Source organism: Protobothrops mucrosquamatus, unplaced genomic scaffold (genome assembly GCF_001527695.2).
Source record: "Protobothrops mucrosquamatus isolate PMUCROS unplaced genomic scaffold, P.Mucros_1.0 scaffold8951, whole genome shotgun sequence".
In the NCBI taxonomy this organism is placed as follows: Eukaryota; Metazoa; Chordata; class Lepidosauria; order Squamata; family Viperidae; genus Protobothrops; species Protobothrops mucrosquamatus.
In genome coordinates this window covers 1-5,086 of record NW_015394744.1, presented here as the reverse complement: position 1 = coordinate 5,086, position 5,086 = coordinate 1, and the positions used below count along the sequence as shown (strand labels likewise).

The window sequence follows — 5,086 nt, the reverse complement described above, 5'->3', positions numbered from 1 at the left end:
GATAGATAGATAGATAGATAGATAGATAGATAGATAGATAGATAGATAGATAGATAGATAGGCAGGCAGGCAGGCAGGCAGGCAGGCAGGCAGGCAGGCAGGCAGACAGACAGACAGACAGATAGACAGATAGACAAATGGATATAGATGACAGGATAGTGATGATAGATGATAGATAGATAGATAGATAGATAGATAGATAGATAGATAGATAGATAGATGGATGGATGGATGGATGGATGGATGGATGGATGGATGGATGGATGGATATTGGCAGATAGTAGAAGATAGAGAGCAATCCATCCATCCATCATCCCATCAGACAGAGGCTTTGTTTGCTCCTAGAGGTGATTTTTCCCACTTTCTACCCATCGGGACATCCGAGGCTGAAGGAGAACAGACTCCCTCCAGCCATCACGGGGCTTCCCTTTCTCTGCTTTTAATGCTACTCCTTCCATTTGCAGATGGGCAAAATACGTGGCGGAGAAGAACGGCTATTTAGGCCACGTCATCCAAAAAGCACTCAAAGCATACCTGCAATTGTCCTGGTAGGTGTGTGGTTCATGTTTACACCTGGAAAAGGTGCTTTAGTTGATATTGTGAGCTGCGTTGCCAGTTCCTCATTTTACAGGTAGCTCTCAGCTTGCAACAGTTCATTTAGCGACCATTCCAAGTTACAACGGCACTGGAAAAAAAGTGACTTACGACCCTTTTTCACACGACTGTTGCAACATCCCCAGGGTCACGTGATCAGAATTCAGAGGCTTGGCCACTGGCTTGTACTTATGACGGTTGCAATGTCATGTGATCCCCTTTTGCAACCTTCCGGCAAGCAAAATCAATGGGGGAAGCCAGATTCACTTAACAACTGTGTCAAGAAAGGCCGTAAAATGGGACAAAATTCACTTAACAAATGTCTCACTTAGCCCTGGAAATTTTGGGCTCAATTGTGGTCCTAAATCAAGGACTGCCTCTGTTATGTATTAATTTAAAGCAGCATATTTTGTTTTGTTTTGTTTTTTTAAAAAAAATCTGGGCTTTATCCTACATAGGTAACTTCCTTGCAGCCCAGGTAGATCCAGGCTGTTTCCATGGAAAGGCAATATTTTCAACATTTTGTGAAGTTCCTTTATTTTAGTTTAATTGGGGTTTTTATTTTTTTGCTCTTCTCTTCACTTTTAGGAATGAAGCTTTACTGTATTACATCCTTTCTGCGGAGACAGGAATAGAGGTATCGCAAACAAATTTAGCACATCTCTGTGAAGAGAAACCAGTGAGTACTACTACTACTACTACTACTACTACTACTACTTCTTCTTCTTCTTCTTCTTCTTCTTCTTCTTCTTCTTCTTCTTCTTCTTCTTCTTCTTCTTCCTCTTCCTCTTCCTCTTCCTCTTCCTCTTCTCCTCCTCCTCTTCCTGTCCTCCTCCTCTTCCTGTCCTCCTCTTCTTCTTCTCCTTCTCCTTCTCCTCTTCCTTCTCCTTTTCCTATCCTCCTCCTTCTCCTTCTCCTCCTCCTCTTCCTCTTCTTCTTCTCCTTCTCATCCTATCCTCCTCCTCCTCTTCCTCTTCTTTTTCTCCTTCTCATCCTCTTCCTCCTCTTCTTCCTCCTTCTCCTCCTCCTCTTCCTCCTCTTCCTCTTCTCCTCCTCCTTCTCCTTTTCCTATCCTCCTCCTCCTCCTCCTCTTCCTCTTCTTCTTCTTTTCCTCCTCCTCCTCCTATCCTTCTCCTCCTCCTCCTCTTCCTCTTCTTCTTCTCCTTCTCCTCCTCTTCCTCCTTTTCACAATGTCATTTTTTCCCCATTTTGCTTCCCAGGACCTGTCAAGAAGATACTTCGCCACTGACTGTGTTTGGAAGTACTACAATTTCTCCATTTCTCAAAGCAACGCTCCCTCGTTTGGTACGTATGCCGGCCGATTAAAAAACACAACGCCGTCTGAGTATCGTGGAGTGATGGAATATACTCGGCTCGTTTTGTGCGTCGCCCACCGTTGAATCAGAAGCACTCGCTGATTGACATCATTTGGTGCTGATGCTGAAGTTCTGGGCACCCGTGTTTAAAAACATAACCTGTTCAGTTAAATATAACAAAGAAATTTGCACAAGCTTTAACACGGGCCTTTCTTTCCATAGCTTACTTGAAAGTGGGAGATTTTTACTATTACGGTTATCAGAACCAGACCAGAAATTTGGACATGTCAGCACATATGTATGCACAAGCAGCGTTGAAGGAAGATGCGCAGGTGAGTAGCATGTCTAAGATGAAATCTTTAAAAATGGCATGTGCTGGACCAGTGTAACTCTGGCCAGAACATACATTTAGCTTAAGAACTGTGTTAGAGCATTTAGCATTTAAAGGGTTAAACGCTGTCTCCTTAAGAGATGGCCTCTGGGAAATGTAGTCTAGTTGTTAGTCAGTCCTATATTTTATCTAGTCAGTGGGAGGGGCTTCAAAGTTTATTACAGGATGTCCTGGCTACAGTGCCAAGGTTGTAAAATCCTTTGTCTATCAAGCATCATGCACACATCGATTAGCATCCGTATCCATGCCTAGCTGAGATGGGGAATTATCCCTTTTTACCTACGAGAATGGACAGATATGAATATGACCGGATGTATCTACATCAAAGTATGTCTCTGCTTAGGATTCCTGGACAATAAATATTTGTTTAAAACCATTTTCATGGAGCTTATGCTATCTGGATCAGAACTATAACACATCTCAGTTCACGGTTCCAGAAAATGGCGTAAGGCTCTGATCAAGCTTCCCCTGTATGGAGCAGACGGTCCCTTAGAAGCACACCAAACCCAGATTCAGACACCCAATCCTGGTTCCAGGCTATGACTCTATAGCTGGTTTGGCACAGCAACCATACACGACACGGACAGACTTCAACGGATGGTTAGGACTGCAGAAAAAACAATTGCAACCAGCCTGCCTTCCCATTGAGGACCGGTATCCTGCACAGGCCAGAAAGAGGGCTGAGAAAATATCTAGAGACCCCTTACATCCTGGACACAAACTATTTCAACTCCTCCCCTCAAGACGACGCTGTACGGCATTGCACGCCAAAATAACTAGACAATTTGCTAAACAACTAATTCCCACAACACTGGCCTATGCCCCGGGGTGTCAAACCCCTTAGTAGGGCTGTATTACTATTATCCTTCTCATCTTTCCTATTAGCTAATTCCTTAGCTTTTCATGACGATAACTTTGTTGTTTGTATCTGGTGATTTATGTTGATTGCTTTTATTTGGTATCCGATGACTATCATTGAGTGACTATGACTATCTTATGATTTATGGGGATTGTATTATGATGATCATGATCATGATTTATCAGTTTGTTGTTTGTATGTACACTGAGAGCATACGCACCGGAGACAAATGCCTTGTGTGTCCATTCGCACTTGGCCAGTAAAGAATTCTATTCTATTCTATTCTATTCTATTCTATTCTATTCTATTCTATTCTTATTTCTATTCTATTCTATTCTATTCTATTCTTATTTCTATTCTATTCTTAATTCTATTCTATTCTATTTTATATTCTATTCTTTTCTTTTCTATTCTATTTTCTGTTCTATTCTTTTCTGTTCTGTTCTTTTCTTTTCTATTTTCTATTCTATTCTATTATTTTCTATTTTCTATTCTATTTTCTATTCTATTCTATATTCTACTCTACTCTACTCTATTCTATTCTATTCTATTCTATTCTATTCTATTCTATTCTATTCTATTATTTTCTATTCTATTATTTTCTATTCTATTCTATTCTATATTCTACTCTACTCTACTCTACTCTACTCTACTCTGCTCTGCTCTACTCTACTCTATTCTATTCTATTCTATTCTATTCTATTCTATTCTATTCTATTCTATTCTATTCTATTTTTTATTTTATTCCATTCCATTCCATTTCATCCATGACAGGAATCTTGCTAGCAAGGCTGTCCAATTAACCATCATTTTATCTCTTCCAGGGATTCTTTAATTTGGCTCTGCTTCTGGAAGAAGGTCATTCTATCCCAAGTTATATTTTAGATCATTTAAAGATTGACAGCTCCGTCCACTCCAGAAATATGTCCCTCCGTGAAGAGCTTTATGAAAGGTAGGCCTGTCTTTATTTTATTTTTTGAGGGATACGGAAGTCAGAGTTGAACGTTTAGTGTGGCGCCTGTGGAAGATTAGCACAAATGAGTTGTGTGAATGAAGCAAGCATCACAGCAATCACAACCCAATTTTTAAAATTTGGGAGAAACGTTACTTTTTAAATTAAACAGCAAAAAGTGTACTTTGAATACAGATTTTGGACAGTTGGCAATGAATTAAGGAAGGGCCCAAGTGGAGCTAGAATTATAATTTTAAATTAATATAGAAGAATGCCTCCTGTGGGAAGCTTTGACTGTTTTGTTTTGTTTTTAAGTGAAAAAAGAAATAGGATGGGACTTTGAGGATCAGACACTAGAGGGAACCAGAGGATAATAAAGAGTATAATTGACTCCAAAATAAAGGGAGCAAAATATTGAACACTTGTGAGTTTTGCTCTGGATAGTTTTGAAAAATGGTCTTTAAAACTATCTGACATGATGGGTAGGTGGAGGGTTAATTGCAATTGCAGAAGAGAAATAAGCTACTCCGGGTAGGTTTGGAAATTAATTTGAAAGTGGATATAAGTATGACAAGCCATGAGAAGGATATGGGGAAAGGTCTATTGGACATACAAACGAAATAGTCTGCTGTTTCATTGCCTAAAGGAGATTTTTTTTTTAAAATGGATTAAAGGACTTCTGTTGTTAAGAATGAATTTTGGATTTTGTTTTTAGTTAAGAGCTGAGATATGGGGTGAAGAGAGCATATATTGTCTCTTAAGAGATGGTGATACATTACTAAAACTGTACTTGTTGGAATTAAAGGGAAGTTAGTTCTCTTCTCTTCTCTTCTCTTCTCTTCTCTTCTCTTCTCTTCTCTTCTCTTCTCTTATCCTATCCTATCCTATCCTATCCTATCCTATCCTATTTTTTCTCTTCTCTTCTCTTCTCTTCTCTTCTCTTCTCTTCTCTTCTCTTCTCTTCTCTTCTCTTC

The 5,086-nt window shown here is 39.6% G+C and overlaps 1 protein-coding gene across 1 annotated transcript in view; it reads left to right on the top strand.

Moving 5' to 3' along the window:
• The window catches only part of SEL1L3 (SEL1L family member 3), a 27,830-nt gene extending 23,714 nt beyond the window's left edge, over nucleotides 1–4,116 (top strand). The window contains exons 12-16 of the mRNA XM_015830165.2: nucleotides 465–548; nucleotides 1,183–1,273; nucleotides 1,815–1,899; nucleotides 2,133–2,242; nucleotides 3,985–4,116. Of these exons, the coding sequence (XP_015685651.2) occupies nucleotides 465–548; nucleotides 1,183–1,273; nucleotides 1,815–1,899; nucleotides 2,133–2,242; nucleotides 3,985–4,116 (502 nt within the window). The remainder of the gene's footprint in view (nucleotides 1–464; nucleotides 549–1,182; nucleotides 1,274–1,814; nucleotides 1,900–2,132; nucleotides 2,243–3,984) is intronic.
• Nucleotides 4,117–5,086: the final 970 nt, after the last annotated feature.